At 50.6% G+C, this 15,352-nt stretch overlaps 1 protein-coding gene across 5 annotated transcripts in view; it reads left to right on the top strand.

The window, feature by feature from the left end:
• CDC25C (cell division cycle 25C) overlaps positions 1-15,352 on the top strand; it is a 248,824-nt gene that overhangs the window by 208,621 nt on the left and 24,851 nt on the right. For all 5 annotated transcript variants that reach the window (XM_085618385.1, XM_085618381.1, XM_085618382.1 and 2 more), the window contains one exon: positions 13,000-13,111. In XM_085618385.1, the coding sequence (XP_085474511.1) occupies positions 13,000-13,111 (112 nt within the window). The remainder of the gene's footprint in view (positions 1-12,999; positions 13,112-15,352) is intronic.

Genomic DNA, 15,352 nt, shown 5'->3' with positions numbered 1-15,352 from the left:
GAGGCTAAGGCTCCGTTCTAGGCGTAAGGCTCTGCGACCATGATCTACCCGTTAGGGCATCACCCGCCTCGATACTTCAAGAAAACAAAGAGAAAGGAAAACTCAGTCTATCCCCAGAAACTTCCCCCCCCCCCCCCTCCAGTAACCCCAACCCCTAAATTCCCCCTACCCCCAACCCCCCCCCCTCTTCATCCGGTGCGTGTCGTCTGACATTCCTAGGAATCTCTAACGGTCCCTTTCAGGTGTTGCGTGGCAAACGCAGTCAAGAGGCGCCTTCCCCCTGCACGGTAAGCCGCAGAAGTCGAAGATATCGTGGGCAGGTCAGTTCTCTGAATTCCGTGACCAGTAAAGCCTGGAACGGCTGCCATATGTCCGCGAACCGTTCCGCGTCGCCTGCCACTGCCAACGACATATTCTCCATTCCCAGTACATGCCACAATCTATGGAGCCAGCCAGTAACCGTGGGAGGTGTGGCGGTGCGCCAGTGTACCAGGAGGTTCTGGATAGCTGACCCCAATGCAATGGCTATCTGTCTCCCTCTGCGGGATTTTAAGGGATACATCAGCTTGTTCGGGAGGCCTAGCAAACTATAGACCGGCAGGCGCGGCAGCACAATATCAAAATGGGAATCTACGTTGTCTATCACCTCCTTCCAATAGGTGCCCAGTAGAGGGCAGTCCCACAGGATATGCGAAAGCATACCCACCCTCCCACATCCCCTCCAGCAAGTGTCCTCTTTACTATGGTCCATGGCGTGTATGCGTTCTGGGGTATAATACCAATAGGTCGAGACTTTAGTGAAGGTTTCAGTGAGGCCTGTGTGGTATGCCGAGTGCCTGGCTCTATAGGCTATCTGTTCCCATTCATCCTGACTCAAGGCTCTGCCCAATTCCTTCTCCATCTGACAGCTCCTTTCACTAGTCGACTTTCCCGAGGACCGCAGAGACGTCTTTTCTACTCTCACAGGAAGACTGTGTTGATTAATATTCACCGCCTTGAAAAAGCCCACGGCCAATGGGCCACTAGGGCGAAACACGTGTCGGCTTTTGTTTTTCTCTTCACAATTTGAAATTTTTGCGCTCCTTTGATAAAAAGATAAATAAAAACAACACAAATGATCTTCATTCGAGCAATGTCTCTGATATTGATTATCCACTGACGTGGACAAATTAAGAAGGCACTACCCTCCATCATTTTCTTAATCTGCCCAATTCCTTCTCCCAGTGCTCCCTCCCCGGATTATATAAGTGTGACGAGGGCGTTTGAAGAAATTGATAGAGGTCGCTTATGAGCTTAGCGTCCGAAGTCCGCGACAGGAGCCAGCGTTCGTAAGGGAGGAGTCTTCTGTCCGCAGTCTCTCGTACCTGAGGATGCAGCGCCCAATGGCGCACCTGCGTGTAACGCATCCTCTCATTCTCTTGGAATGTGTATTCCTGTCGGAAGCACTGAAAAGGTATGACCCCTTCCGAGTTGTACAGGTGACTCAACGCCCGGCATCCCGCCGTACGCCAGTGAGTGAACGCCCCCCGTTCCATCCCCGGGGTAAAATCAGGATTATCCACCAGGGGTGTCAGCGGTGAAGGAAAGGTCGTTGGGCCGTGCGCTGTATTGGTGGCGTCCCATACCCGTAGAGGAACTCTGGTGATAAAGGAGGCATATAAATTAGCGGCCGGTGAGCCCTACGTAGAAACGGCACCTCCTGTAGAGGCCTGCCCGCAACCGCCTGATCCTGGAAGAGCCAGTGTTTGTCGGACTCCCACCGGCTCCATTCCACTAGATAGCGCAGCTGCGTCGCCTGAAAGTATTTGCGGAGATCCGGTATGCCCAGTCCTCCCGCCTCAGGAGCCAGCATCGAGAGCGCTCTCCTCATCCGAGGATTCTTGCCCTGCCATATAAAGCGTGCTAGGTCAGACTACATTTTCTGGGTCCAACCGACCGGCGACTGCAGCGGCAGCGCTCGGAACAAATACAAGATCTGAGGGAGAATCATCATCTTGACTGCTGCCACTCTACCCAGCAGCGAGAGGGTGTTGCGATCCCACCGAGTCAGTTCCTCCTTTATCTTCTTGCCCAAGGCGGAGTAGTTCGCCGTGACCATAGCGGGTAAAGTGGGGGCCAGCATGATTCCCAAGTAGGGCACTGGATCGGACGCCCAGACTATCGGTACTCGATGTTGTAAAAGGGTTCTGGTCGTCGGTGAGAGAGAAAGGTCCAAGGCTACCGATTTACCCATGTTCATCTTGAATCCCACCACCTCTGCGAAGGAGGTTAGCTCCGCAATGCACGCCGGCAAGGCCCGCAGCGGATCTTCCAGTGAAAGTATGACGTCATCAGCGTATAAGCTGACGGTATGGTAAAAACCGCCAAATTTCACCCCTCTCACTGCTAAGTTACTACGGATCATGTGCGCCAAGGGCTCCATGTAAAGAGCAAAGAGTAAAGGCGACAGCGGGCATCCTTGCCTTGTGCCTCTTTCAATGTTAAAACTCTTGGAGCTGTGCCCATTCACTCGCACCACAGCTGTCGGAGACCGGTAGCAATTGAATATCATGCAGCGAAATTTGTCCCCCATCCCCAGTTTCACTAGTACCTGTTCTAGATAAGGCCAGTGGACGCGGTCAAACGCTTTCTCAGCTTCCACCGCTAGCATCATTCTTTCCCCTGGGATCCGTGACGCCTATGAGATGAGTAATTCGTTTAGTGTTGTCCACCGTCTGCCTTCCTGGGACAAACCCCGCCTGATCCGGGTCGAGAAGTCCCGGCAAATGTGGAGCCAGGCGCGCTGCCAGGATCCCGGTGTATAATTTGAGATCTATGTTTAAAAAAGATGTCGGCCTGTAAGAACCGCCCTGTGATCTATCTTTCCCCGGTTTGGGGAGAACCACGAGGGACGCCTGTAGCAAGTCCGGCGGAATGGCCCCTGGTTCAGCAAAGGTGTTAAAAAGGCACGTGAGGACCGGCGCCACTGTTGTACAAAACTTTTTGTAAAAGAGGGATGTATAGCCGTCTGGTCCCGGTGATTTGCCATGCTTAAGACGAGCAATGGCCGATGCAACTTAGTCTACCCGTATCTCCTTGTCTAGGGTCTCCGCCTGTAAGAGTGTCAGGGACGGCAGGGAGATCGAATCTAGATACTCCTTTGTCGCGAGAGCGTCCGGGGGGTTCCCCGGCGTAGAGGTCGGCATAGTACCCGCGGAAGAGCTCCGCTATACCGGCCTCCTCCGTGACTTTCGAGCCCGTCGGGCTGGTGATCTCTTTCACCATTTGCTTCTGTCGTACCACCCGGAGTTTACTCGCCAGTAGCCTGCCGCACTTGTCCCCCCCGTGTAATAGGCGTGCTGTAAACGTAACGCCGCATATTCCGCTCGGTCCATATCTAACGCCGTCAGTAGCTTTCTCGCCTCCTTGAGCTGCCGCCAAACCCGGGGGGGCCCCAGTCCTACAGTGCATTTGCTCCAGTTCACGGACCCTCTGAGTGAGTTCCTGGCGCTTCTGCCGCCTGGCCGCATTATCCGCTGAGGAGATAGCGATAAATTCCCCTCGCAGAACCGCTTTAAATGCAGCCCATTGGGTCGCTCTGGATGTGGCGGAACCCTCATTGTGTGAGAGATATTCCCCGATCGCGGCTGTAACCTGCGTGACCACCTCCTTCCTGTAGAGCAAGGAGTCTCGGAGACGCCAGACCCGAGGGGGGCTGGAAGCCGTCGGTAAGCTAAACGTAGCCATAACTGGGGCGTGATTCGACATGGATATCACCCCCATCTCCGCTGCCGTGGCTAAAGAGTACATCCGCCCCGTGACCAGAAAGTGGTCCAGCCGCGCGTAAGTTTTGTGTGCGTGCGAGTAATAAGAGTAGTCTCTGTCAGTAGGGTGCAAGCAGCGCTAGAGGTCATGTAGATCCATATCTGCCAGCTGGGCCTTGCACCCAGCCGAGAACTCCCCAACCTGCGGGGAGCGGTGCGCGGACCTGTCAAGCGCAGTGTCAAAGACCATGTTATAATCGCTGCCGACAATAATATGCCTGTCTGGCGTAGCCATGACCTCCCCCATAGCTGAGCCAAGGAAGGGTTCCTGCCGGTCGTTCGGGCTATAGAGAGACCCTATTGTGAAGGAAAGGCCCGCTACTCTGAACCTGTAGGCTAATAGCCTTCCCTTCTGTTCCGCTTGTTTATTGAGGATTTCTCCTCGAAAGCGTCGGGCTACTAGGATCGCCACCCCCGCCGTTTTCGTGTTGCAGGACGAGAAGAACTGTGTTGGGAATGAGTGTGAGCGTAATCTAAGGCAGTCTCGGGGTAAGAGGTGCGTCTCCTGAAGAAGACAGATATCCGCCCGGGTGTTCTCTAAAAGGGACAGGACAGCCCGCCGTTTAACCTGGTTATTGAGGCCCCTGACGTTAAGCGTCACTATGTTAAGAGTCGTGGCCATCTTGGGAAGAGACAGTTGCAGCCGTGTAACTCTTTAATCGACCCCCGAATCGTGCCCCGTACGCTGCAGCCGGGACCTTATTCACGCACCGGACGAAATCTCCCTCCCTCCCGTCGAACCCTCTTTCTTCCTCCCCGCCCCTCTCCTCCCCCCCCCCCCCCCCCAACTGCCCCCCAACCCCCCCCCCCCCCCCCTCCCCCCCAGCCCTTCCCCTGGCAACGGGCCAATAACTCTGGGCAGCTCCTCCCCGGTCCCCCCATCCCCCAACCCCTGGTCATCCTAGTCCAAGTCTTTGGTAGGATACTCAAGTGGACGTCCAGCCACCGGTCTCTCCCCGTCCGCCCCCCCCCTCCCCCAGCCCCCAAACCTGCAAGTTGAAGTTGGCGAAAGTGATCTCCCCCCGGAGTGATATTAGGCAGTCAGTGCCACAACGCTGGCGCCAGTGTTCTCGGCCACCTCCATCACCGCGCTTTCCATCCTGGCCCTGATGGTGGGCGAGTCCGGTCTCCCAGGGCGCTCGTGGGGCCGCTGCCTGGACACCCGCTGCCATCCATCTCCCCCGGAGCGCCCCTGTCGTTGTGCTGTCGTATCGTCCTCCGCCGCGGTGATGCCCAGGACTCCACACGTCTCCTGCAGGGAGCGGAGTTGGTGCATGGTACCATGCCACCTGAATATCAGTCGAAAAGGGTGTCCCCAGGCGTACGGTGTTCCATGCTCTCTTAGAAAGTCAGTAGCAATTTTGAAAGTTTTTCTCTTTTGAAGTGTGATGGCAGATAAGTCTTGGTAGAGGGCCACCGGATGGCCCTGGAAAGTCAAGGACTGTCGCTTCTGCCAGGATGCGTTCTTTGAGTGGGAAGTCCGGGAGAAAGGCCAAAATGTCCGGGGGCGGCGCCGACGCCCTCCGTGGCGGTCCCACCCTATGCGCCCTGTCGATTCTGATGGGGAAGTCCTCCGCCTCTCCCAGAACCTCCCGAAACAGCTCCCGCAGATATCCCGCTACGTCTGCCCCTTCTTCTTTGGATGGAACTCCCGAACCCTGACATTGTTCCGCCGAGATCTGTTTTCGAGGTCTTCGGCATGTGCCTGGAGGTCAATCTGCTGGTCCCGGAGGTGCAACACCTCTTGTTACCAAAGTTCGAACTCTTCATCTTTCCTCTGGCCAGCATCTTCCACTGTGGCCACACGTTCTCCCAGGCCATCTACCTCCCGGCGCATCTCTCGTACTTCACTGGCCACCTCGTTTTTCAGGGTTTGGAAGTCCTCCCTGAGGGAGCTAAAGAGGGACTCCATAAAGGACCTGGTGATTGGAGGCTCTCCACCAGCAGCCTCCCCTGAGCCTCCAGAGGAGCCGGGCGATGGGTGCCCCCTCTCCACTCTCTGCTGATTCCTGCCAAGGAATTCAGGGAGTGTGCGCTCTCCCTTCTTTCCGCCCTTGTTGCCTGCCATGTCTCACCTCCTCACCCACGTACGGTGCTGGTCGGCGCCACTCCCTCCTCCAGCCGTCCTCCGCTGCTACCGCTCCGCACTACTGCCCTGTCGACTTCTCACTCCTCACTGCAGCTCTCAGGACGCTATGCACTGGTAGTGCGCCACGTGTCTCCGGGGCCGGCTCGGTCGTGCGCGGCGAGACAGCCTGCTCCTCAGGGCCAAACAGCACCTCCAGCTGCCTTCCACAGGCCGCTCACCCTTCCGGTCCGTCCCTCGCTCACTACAGCGTGTCTCCGGCCACTCTGCTGCGCGGCGGCAGGCCGCTCCTCCAGCTCCGGGCACTTGCGTAGAATTCAGCCCGTGTGCGCGGTCGTCTGGCTCGGCCCCTCGCTCCTCCTCCCGGCCGCGTCGTTTTCCTTGTTGGCTGCTGGGCTACACCGGCGCCTCCCCGGGACCCCGGGGTTCCGCACAGCCCCTGCCAGCACTCCACCGCCGCCGTCGCCTGTTCCTCCGCAGATCAGGGGGAGATTCTGCGAGAAATCCGGGTCTGGGGGCTGAGAGGCCCAGGAGCTCGCGGGGAAGACATCCGTTCACCTCGCCATCTTGGCCACGCCCCCCCATCCACGCTTTAAACACTACATGCGTGTTTGCACATGCATCCTCTGCACTCTGGGACTCCGTGGCTAACCTTCTCCCTTCCCTTCCGTAGAAATTGCGCCCTGAGTTACTCCGTCTTGTTCTTCACAGCAAGGAAATGGCTCATTTTACAATATGCTCCTCCCTGGATACCACAGACTCTGTGGACCGTGCTCTTGCACGGTCGGTGGCTTTGCGCCGTCATGCCTGGATGCGTGACAGTCGCTTCCCTGATAATATTCGGGAGAGCCTCCAAGACATGCCGTTTAATGGAATAGACCTTTTTGGGTCCCAGGCTGACTCGGCGATCTCCAGGCTTCTGTCAGGGCTACCGTAATTCTGCCGTGCCACTGACTGCTTGACTTTTCTCCTTCGTTGCGGTCTTCTTTTACGGACCAGTTTATATCAGAGGCAGGTTGGTGCCTCTGTATTGTATGTATAGCCGTATGGCTGGGTTATTTGTTTCAAGTCCTCTGACTGTCTGTTTTGCCAAGAGGACCCCCTTCTTGCAAGGGGTTAACCCTTGCCCTAAGTGGGGTATTGGCTGGTGACAGGTGTCTGCCTTTGCCTCCGTACGCTCCTGTGGAGTTTTCATTATGGGTATCCCTCTGGAGCTCATATACCTCCTTTTACTGCGTCCCGCAGGGTCGCATCGCTCTGTTGTCTGTAGTGCTTGGACTCCGGGTCTAGGTCTAAGCTGTGTGGTATCTACCTCGCATAGCTTGGCATCTTGCTTTTGTCCTATGGTCCGTCTTTTGGTGTCAGCCCCTTCTGGGTTATTCTCCCAAGTAGGGAGTTGCCGTGGACCTCTGTTGTAGGTTGTTATGGTCTTTTGCCTTATTCCCCAACAGTTTTCTCCACATCCCCGCTGCTTTCGCGCAGGGATTTCTACGTTCGACTAACATTCTTAAATGTGGTGGACTCGTGGAGACGGTTCTCCTTGAACCCCGCTCTTCCAGGCGTCTAGGACCCGTGAGTTCGTCCTAAGTACTCCCTTGTTAGGCTCGTCTTTTCTACTAAATTGTCCTGCGAGGGGACTGTTCTCTCTCTTCTGGACTGCCAGCAGACGTTGCTTATAGCCTGGCCTAGTTCCACTTTCTGTGTAACTGCGGGTACTTTTGAGCATACCCTAGTGCCTGGGTTTGGCCGAGTTTCAGCATCTTCTTGAGGCTGTTTCTGCGCTATGTTCTTCCTCATGGCTTGTGCGGCCCGTTGCCTTCTTGCTATTGGGCGCATCTCAGCTGTTCCTGCTGTCTTGCTTCCTGGTGTTCCTCCTGGCCGCTTATGAGCGTCTTTCGGGCTGTGTAGGGGCATCCTTTCAATGCTCTCCACATGTCTGACTGGCAATGGTGTCCGCAGTACTCTTCCTCTGTGGTACATGTGAGGGCGCTAGGCGTTCTCTCCACCATACCACTTAACCAGTCCTTTGGGTTGGCTTGTCGACTGCCGCATCCTTCGGTTCTTTCGCGCCATTAGGTTCAGTTCTACTTCCTGCGAGGTGCTGAACTATCTTTTCACACCAGTTTCTTTGCTGGGTGTGTTTTTCTTCCATGTCGGCCCGTGCTGGGCGGGGTCCGTATCCTGCTGCCTTCGTATCTTTACGGGAGCAGGTTTAACAGTCTTTTACGCTGTTCGAGTTATTTAGCTGGGGCTATCTCTGGCTTCTTGTCGACACCTTGGATACTGTGGATCCTTCATGCCTCTTGGTCTTTTTTCGACGTTCTGCATTTTTTCAATCAGGCACAAGCATTCTGGCTTGGTGTTTTCCTTCTCTCATCCCCTCTACGTGTGGGGGTTTTCATGTTATTCTGGTTAGGCTGTGGTGCCCTCGCCTCCCCTTGATTCCCTGCTCTCTTCAGGGCTTAGGGGTCTGGTGGTTGGCTGCACTGTCACTTCTGTCCCCACTGTGTTTTGCCCTTTGGTTGAGAACACTCTTTTGGTAATGTTATTGACGTCTAGGTTCTCTCTGGACCTTGGTGGGGTTCAGTCGCAGTCCCGCCTCCTCTATGGGTATGGCTTTGGTATCTATTCTAAGTTAAGGAATCTGCGGCTAGACGTCTCTATCAGATGAACAAGTTACTTACCTTCGGTAATGATGTATCTGGTAGAGACATAGTCTAGCCACAGATTCCTTAACGCCCGCCCGCCCGCCCGTCCTCCCCGTCCTGCGACAATCTTTTCATGTTGGGCTTCTTGTCTTCGCCTCCCTTTAGGTTGCTTTATTCCTCTGCGAGGTGACGTTTTCTCTTCACTCACAAAGCTACATTCTGTTTCGGGGCTCTGCTCTGCCCATTCTTGTGATTGGACGGTATGCTCATGTGCCATGTGTCCTTTACAACCCCTACCCTAGGTTGTCCGATGAGTCTAATTTTTCCCTTCTATCTTCTTCAACCACTTGAGGTCTCTTACCTCTCCTGCAATCTAGCGGTTGCAGTCTCTGACAATGCTGCATTCGGCAGGTCCATTTTTTGGATCTGACATCTCCTTTTGGGTGATGCTTTATGGTACTTTGTCTTTGCTCCTGGGTTCTGGACTGGTTGTCCTTCACTGTCGTATATTGTGGTTGCAGCCTTTCTGCCGGCTGCTGTGAAGGTTCACCACGGAGCTATGGCTCAATGGTGAGTCTTGTGCCTCTGGTGGCACATGCTCACACAGGCCAAGGGTTCAATCCTGCCTATGCTCTGCATCTTCTTCTGCCTCCGAGGGAGGTTTTGGACTGAACGATTGAAGGAGTCCCTCCCAGAGTGGTGCTCTGTTCATTTCCCTCCCTCAGTTTTACAATATACGGTGCCTGGCACTGTCTTTCTATGGTGATGTTTTTTCAGCATACCTTATTTTATCTTTTTTTTCTGCACACTGTTCCCATATTTTCATAGATTTTGGTGGTGGTTTTGCGCCCTGACGCAGAAAAGTCTTCTGACAAACTGATGTCGGTGCGCCGGGGCGGGGATATATGGCTCCGCTGACGTCACGTCCATGGACGACGTCAGGGCGGCGCAGTATGGCGCTGTCCTCGGCACGCAGAGGTGCTGCTGCGCAAAATTTTCAGGACCAGTCTGACGCCTGGGGATATTCTAAGTTAAGGAATCTGCGGCTAGACTATGTCTCTACCAGATACATCGTTACCGAAGGTAAGTAACTTGTTCATCAAGTAGCGTGCATTTTTGTGCATTACTCAACAGAGCGCATTAACCCCTTCAGTGCCCATGACGAGCTGGACTCGTCATGGGCTGCGGTGGCGCTGTGCCCATGACGAGTCCAGCTCGTCATGAACTCCGCCCGCTAATGGAAGGCGCGGCACTGGGCGGGGAAAGGGGCGGGCATGCAAGGGGTTAATGTGGTTTTCAAATTTACTGTTTGTTATTACTGAAAAGCATTCAAATATTGCACTTTAAAAAAAAATCATGCTAGATTAGTGTGAGCTAACGTCACCAACATATTTAAATGGTTGCAAACCAACAACAAAATGAGACACAGAAAAAAGTTATTAAATACAGGTTCAATAAAAATAATATTTTGAAAACTACAGGGTTAATTTACTCGTGGATGGACTTTCCTAAGAACGGGTGTAATGAAAGTAAATGTAACAAGTCAATGTGGCAAAACGTACACAGCATAGATATAACACCGCTATTCATTCAATGTAAGGCAGGTGGTCTGATAGTGAATAGTGTAAACAAAATATCAAAGTTTGGGGTGCGACAATGGGCATCAAGCCTGCACATGAAGACAAAAGCTCAAAAGAATAGAAACATCAAGGTGAAAACAAGCAATGGCAAAGCGAATAGGTCTCACCTTTGGGACTCATTAGCTTTACCAATCTGTTTTGTTGGTGCTGTAAAGTCAGGACACTGTGCAGCACTCGAAATATTTTTTTTTTTTTAAAAAGAAGCAATGGCCTTTGCATTATTGCACACTGATGCGCACGTGTCAGAATGCATGCTCACTCCAGCAGAATGACATGGGCGCTATTTGCTTTCAATTTAATTACCTATCCAAGGTGGGAGATGTCACTTTGATCGGTAAATACATTTTTTTCCACAAAAGTACCACAGCATTGGCATAGCCAATAAGTCTCACCTTTGGGACCTTAACAGTTAATGTTGTTGCACCAAGGATATTGTGCTGCATAACTAAATACTTATAAGGTCCCAAAAGCGAGACCTATTGGATATGCCAATGCTTGTGTTACATATGTCAACCACATATTGGTCAATTGCACATATACTTTGGGGGTTAGAGCATATACACTTGGTGATGGACATCACTGCCCCAGTGTTCAGATTCAGTAAACCAGCCCTAAATCTAATAAAAAGTAGGGGTGATCCTGCAAAAAGGGCCTTTCCTGACAGTTTGCAACTGTAGGTTTCTGCCTACTCCTTTTATTATGCCTCCGTGGGACCTGAATCTAGACCTTAAATTCCTCATTTGCATGCCCTTTGAACCTCTCTGCAACAGTCCATTCCTGCTTCTAACCTTTAAGACATTTTTCCTCCTCCCCACAACATCGGCATGACGGGCGAGTCAGCTGCAAGCCCTCTGTCAACCTGCCATATATTACTTTCTTTCTGGACAAGTTGGTCCTGAGGACCCGAGACTCCTTTCTTCCAAAAGTGGTGATTCCTTTTAATGTCTGGCAAAACATCACCATCCCTGTGTTCTTTGCACCGCCTCCTCCCTCTGAGGAGGAAAGGTTACATTGGTTGGATCCTAAAAGAGCTCTCAGCTTTTACATTGATCATTCAAAAAATCCATCTGGTGTCCTGTCAGCTTTGTTGGATTTGCTTGAGCTATAAAGGGCAAGGCAATGCAGAAGCACTGTCTCTCCTAGGATCATGCTTTGTATCAAAATTTGCTACACACTTGTCAAGAAGAAGCCCTTGAAAGCTTACGCACTATTTCACCAGAGCCAAGGCTGCTACTACTGCGTTGGCACACGTAGAGCTAGTTCTGGATATTTGTCATGCTGCTACGTGGCACTGCTTTGCTTATGAAGCTCTGCTGCCTTGACATCCAGGTCTGTCGAGAGGGGCTCTTTGCCTGCTCCGGCTTACTGGACTTTTAGGTCTGAGGCAGTTTAAAGCCCCACCACTGGCACGGTACTGCTTTGGTATCTATTCAAAAGGTGAGGAATCTGCGGTTAGACGTATCCCTCAGAAGAACACGCTACTTAACCTTCAGTAACACTCTTTCTGGTGAATACTCTAACTTCAGATTCCTCACCAACTGGCCCAAATCCTACCCTGATTCTGTGACTGGACTCTTGATCTGCATACTGGTCACTGCAAATCTACTAATGGGCTCTGCATCTGGGGTCACAGACAGCCTAGAAAGCAACTGACATTGAGTGACTTATATGCGACTCCACATATCACTTCTAGAGAGGAATGGCATTGTCTCAGTGTTGCACAGTGACTCCTACTGGCGCGTATGGGTACTGCTGAAGAATTTCTGGACCCACCAGAGTTACTAAATATTAGCTTGTTCATTTTGTTTGGTCAAGTGAGTGCAAAAAATCTGTGGGTGAGGGAGTTCAGGTAACTCTTTATGTGTGGATTAAGCTAATATGGGAAGTATAAATTGGAGGGGAGCATAGGTTAGCCTCCATGGTCTGAGGTAGCACATGTGGTAGCACATGTGATCTTTTTGGGTCATAGGAGTTCAAAAAATCGGAGGTTAAACTATTAGGGATTACAGAATGTCAGATTCATCTTTTGTAGTAAAGGAGCTATGGCTTCTGTAGTTTGGTTAATATAAACCCAGTTAGTTTAGTCTGGTCCATAGAAGTGTTTGGTCCACGGAGCATATGTTTGTCTACTTATCAACAGGATGGTGACCTTTTCTTGCTGGGTTGAATGTGCATGGATTAGTTTAGTTTGGTCAAAGAATTAAGGGTTCATATTTTTGTTTGAAAGCGTATGGTTTAGACTAGTTGGGTGAAGGGAAAACTAGTTAGATGGGTTTCTGGAAGTGTGGGCTACTGTAAGTGTTAGAGATGGATTTAATATGGTTGGATAGTGGAAGCGAAAGTTTAGAAGATTGATAGGTAGGGCTGAATAGCAAAAAACAAGGCAATCTGTTAATTAGGGAGAGATTGGTGCTTTTTGGTTCAATCATTGAGGATGCATGGAATTAAGTAAGGGTATAGTTTTGTCGGAGGTGTCAGTGGTAAATTTCCTGGTAGGATTGTTCTGTTTCAGGGAAATATGGCGTTACTGTATACATAGAGGGAGGCTTATTTGGCAAGTATGATGTTAGCTTGATTGAGTGTTCTTTGGGATTGGTTATCTATGTATATGGTTAGGTTTAGTCTAATTATGTCACGTTGGCTCTTGGGACGGATCAGTGGGTGGTTTGAGCTGATTAGTTGGAGAAGTGGTTAGTTTCTCTTTCTGAATGATTGGGGGGCGGGGATTTGTGGGTACGTCTGTAGGATGCATTGTTAAATTGTGAAAGAGGTCTTAAGATCTGTCATTGTTTTCCTTATTTTTTTCTTTACATTTTGTCAAGGTGTCGCTTTCTGAGGGAGGAAGATAGAGATAGGAACGAGTATCCAAGCCTCTTCTACCCTGAACTTTACATCCTCAAAGGAGGGTATAAGGATTTTTTCTCTGATTACAAGGTAAGATCAGATTAATAAAAAATCAGCTTGCTATGTGAATTTATATAAGCAGGCCTCGGAATGTTTGTTAACTTATAGTAGTGGTTTTAGTACCCTAAGCTTATCACTGACCAGGCAGAGATTGGCAGAGGGTACCAACAATGCTTGTTAAATAACTGTAGTGGGTATGAATAGAACAGGTGACTGACAGGCTGACAGAGGGAAGAGGCTATGATGTTAAAACTGTGGGTGTTTAAAATTAGTTCTGTAGACCAAGGATCATGTCTTCTCGGACAAAAACACACATTTTGGGGTTTAGTTCAGTTCTCATTGCAGAACCGTCCACTACTGCAGTGCACTGAGAGTGAGTGATTCAACCACAAGAAACCTGGAACTGTAGAATAATGAGATCTTTAGGCCCCCAGAAAGTGAAGATTTCTAATGATGGGACAGCAACAGCTTATATAATGGGTCCCTGAATGAAAGGAAATATTAGACAAAAACAATGAATAATCAAGATACTTGTATAGCACATACTCTAGTGAACTGAATCTCCCATGTGTTTCCTGGAAAAAAGCCTTGACTGCATAGGGAATTGAGGAAAGTTGAAATTCTTTTTGAAGGGTTTATTTGATGTGGGTATTACTAGGCAAGTGTCCTATAACTCTGGCCTGGGACTGCAAAGTGCCTGCGTTCTTCTAAGCTGTGGTGGTCTTTGGTGTACCTGGAGAAATGTATACATGTTGGGATCGTTCTAGGCTCGAGTGCTATACACTGATGAGGTATATTGGTGCTCTTCCGTTGTGATATTTAAGGACAGAGCGTTGGTGGGGGTTGCCAATTTCTTGCCAGGCTTCAAAGCACCATTCTGCCTTAGGAATTTTGAAGGATGTATCCACAGGAATACTCCCCAGTGTCGCCAGGTGTTGCCGTGGGGCACTAGCCATGATGCTGCCTCTGTATATTACTTCACAGGAGTATATTAGGCACCAACAGCAAGCTGGTATACATTTTTTTTTTTTCTGCACCTAGTCAACTTGTTCCGCAGTTGTCTCTTGGTTTCTCACCAACAAATTCCTCTGCTTTAAAAACCAACTGTTTGAAATGTCTCTGCAAAGGACCTCCGTTTAAGCATTACGGACTGTGCTGCAAGAATATGCCCTTTCAGCCCCCCTGTAATGTATGTGGTGTGTGGGGTCAGGATATTACACAACAACCTGTGACTTTTGCACCTCCATGTACCACCTCTACGTCCTACTCTCAGAGGCACATTACTTCTAGTTTTACGCCACTCCACATATTTTAATCAGGCAGTCTACCTACCAGAATAAAGACAGTTCTAGGATTGACTGACCTGTTTTAATTCACTCACATCACATTTGCACTACTAGGCCCCTCACCTCCACTGCACCAACCGACAGGAACAAAATATCTCCGATAAAGAGCCCCATTTATGGGTGCCTGTTGGGCATTGCAGTGCCGGCCCGACTAGGCGCAAGCTCAAATGATGAAGCATGACACCTAGCTTGCTGGGTGTGTGAGGGCTCTAGTTCCGAAGAGTTTCTTCCCCCTCTCGCCTTTAATCGCAGGACATTCATTTGTGCTCCTGCAATTTGAACCTAGAACCCCCCCCCCTAACCTTGTATATCCACATGCCCTTAGGAACTGCATACCCTTCCCACAAAAGAGTTCGGATCCAAGACCCCGGGTTCTACATCCGCCCTCTCCCGTGAAATCAATTGCAATCCTGTGTCCCCATCATCAAGCTCTAGCCCATAGTATCTCAACCATGGTTGCCAAATCTTGAGAAATTTCTTGGGGCACCCCCTTGCCTGGTATACTGTTCTTTCTGCCCCATGTATATATCTATGCCCGCCCTCAATTCTTTCATAGTTGCGGGGCCAATTTCTGGCTATGTTCCGTTTGGCAACTATGAGTCCATGGTTACTTAACAAGAGCTTATATCTAGGCAAGTCAATATCCGTATGTATACCCAGCAGGACACATTTAGAATCTAATGGAATTTGTGTCTCAAGTGTATTAGTTAGTTCTTGTCACCCGTGTCCAGTAGCTGTGAATTATTTGGCATTCCCATAACGTAGGAATGTAGGAGCCCCTCTCAGTTTTACATCTAAGGCATTCAGTTGTTTCAGCTCTGTCCATGGTGTGGAGTCTCGCCCTATCATAGTACACTCTGTGGAATATTTTAAATTGAATCAATCGGAGCCTGAGTTTTATTGCCACCTCTAGAGTGCATTAGGG

The sequence above is a fragment of the Triturus cristatus genome, chromosome 7 (genome assembly GCF_964204655.1).
Source record: "Triturus cristatus chromosome 7, aTriCri1.1, whole genome shotgun sequence".
NCBI lineage: Eukaryota > Metazoa > Chordata > Amphibia > Caudata > Salamandridae > Triturus > Triturus cristatus.
The sequence above is the reverse complement of the archived record's forward strand: the minus strand, read 5'-3'. Positions and strand labels throughout refer to the sequence as shown.